The sequence below is a fragment of the Manacus vitellinus genome, unplaced genomic scaffold, assembly GCF_001715985.3.
Source record: "Manacus vitellinus isolate BGI_N305 unplaced genomic scaffold, ASM171598v3 scaffold_32_pilon, whole genome shotgun sequence".
Lineage (NCBI taxonomy): Eukaryota > Metazoa > Chordata > Aves > Passeriformes > Pipridae > Manacus > Manacus vitellinus.
Window position 1 is genome coordinate 2983968 of NW_021940460.1, and position 1334 is coordinate 2985301.

General features: G+C 52.2%; 1 protein-coding gene across 1 annotated transcript in view; it reads right to left on the reverse strand.

Moving 5' to 3' along the window:
- The window catches only part of LOC103759499 (E3 ubiquitin-protein ligase TRIM39), a 4898-nt gene extending 3775 nt beyond the window's left edge, over positions 1-1123 (reverse strand). The window contains exon 1 of the mRNA XM_029961343.1: positions 1025-1123. Within this exon, the coding sequence (XP_029817203.1) occupies positions 1025-1045 (21 nt within the window). The 5' untranslated portion in view covers positions 1046-1123. The remainder of the gene's footprint in view (positions 1-1024) is intronic.
- Between the last annotated feature and the right edge of the window lie 211 nt (positions 1124-1334).

Sequence of the window (1334 nt, forward strand, 5' to 3'; positions counted from 1 at the left end):
TGGCACTTTCCTGGAACACTGGAGGAGCAGGAAAACACCCCACAGTAGCTTGAGTGAGGAAACCTCAGAATGCAGAAGATAAAGGAAACTAAATTCCACTTACTTTTCCATCCAAGCACATGATTCCTTGGCCCTGAGTCCTGGAGGCTTGATAAGCCAGGACAGCCACAGCCACTTCCCCCAGCACCAACAAGGGACTTTTTTCTCCTTTTACTATAAAGGCACGACCAGAGGGAGCTGGAGGCAGCTGAGCTGCTGCTGAGCCCTGACTCAGGATCCCACAGTGGGGGGACAGTGACACAGCCCTCACAATCTCCATCCCCAGCTCCAACAGGGACAGTGGGCTCACAGGGGCACCCCAAAATCCCACCACCCCTGGCTGGGCTGCCCAGACAAGGGAATTGAGTAATCAACCAGGGCAGTGTGGAGAATCCTGTTTTCCCTGCCAGAGCTGATTAATCCTCAGCTCAGATTCAGGGCTGGATAACTCCGGGCCGGCAGTTTCATTTCCTTTTCTGCAGTTACTTTCACTTTCCAGCTTTCACCCTGAGGGACATGAAATGCAGCTGTTTGCTGGCGTCTGCTCTCCCCAGAACCATCTGGAGCCGGGCAGAGGTGCAGTAATTGAGCTTTTTTTTCTTTTCTCAATGAAAACACTTCTGGTTCCTGTTGCCGTGGAGCAGAGCTCACCACACGGCTCACACCTGGCTTGGAACTCAAGCACATGTTGTAAAACAAAAGGCAATAAAAAACACCCTGTGTCTATTTGTTCAACCATCACAAAGCCCTCGTGATTCCAGGGAAACTGGAGCGCTGCTCCTTCCAAACCTTTTTACAAAGCCACACAGGGTTCTGAGCCTGGTTTCCAGCACAGCTTCTACATGTGACAGCAGGACAGGGGGACATGCCCCATCCTGGAGATTATGACGAATCCATGTCCCCAGACAAGACCCTTCAGGATGTTTTTTTTTTAACTGCTGATGTCTCTGAAGCTCATTCTTTAAGAATTAAGCCAGACACCTGCCTTGCACTCCTGGGTTTTCATCCTCTCTGCTGACTCACGCTTCTTCACCTCCTCCGCTTCCTTCAAAAGATTCTCCAGGGATATCTGGAGTTTGACCTGAAAAGAAGGAACATGGGCTGAGCTCACCCCAGCAGGGCAGGTTGGCTGGGTCCCCTCTGCCTGGGGGGGGACAGTGACCCAGTGCCAGGCAGTGCCAGCCCTGGCACCCGAACCCAGCAGCTGTGCTCTTCACTCCACCCGCAGCGTTAACCCTCCCCATGCTCCTCAGCTTTTCCCTGTATTTTTTCCTCATTTTTCATGTTCTGGAGGG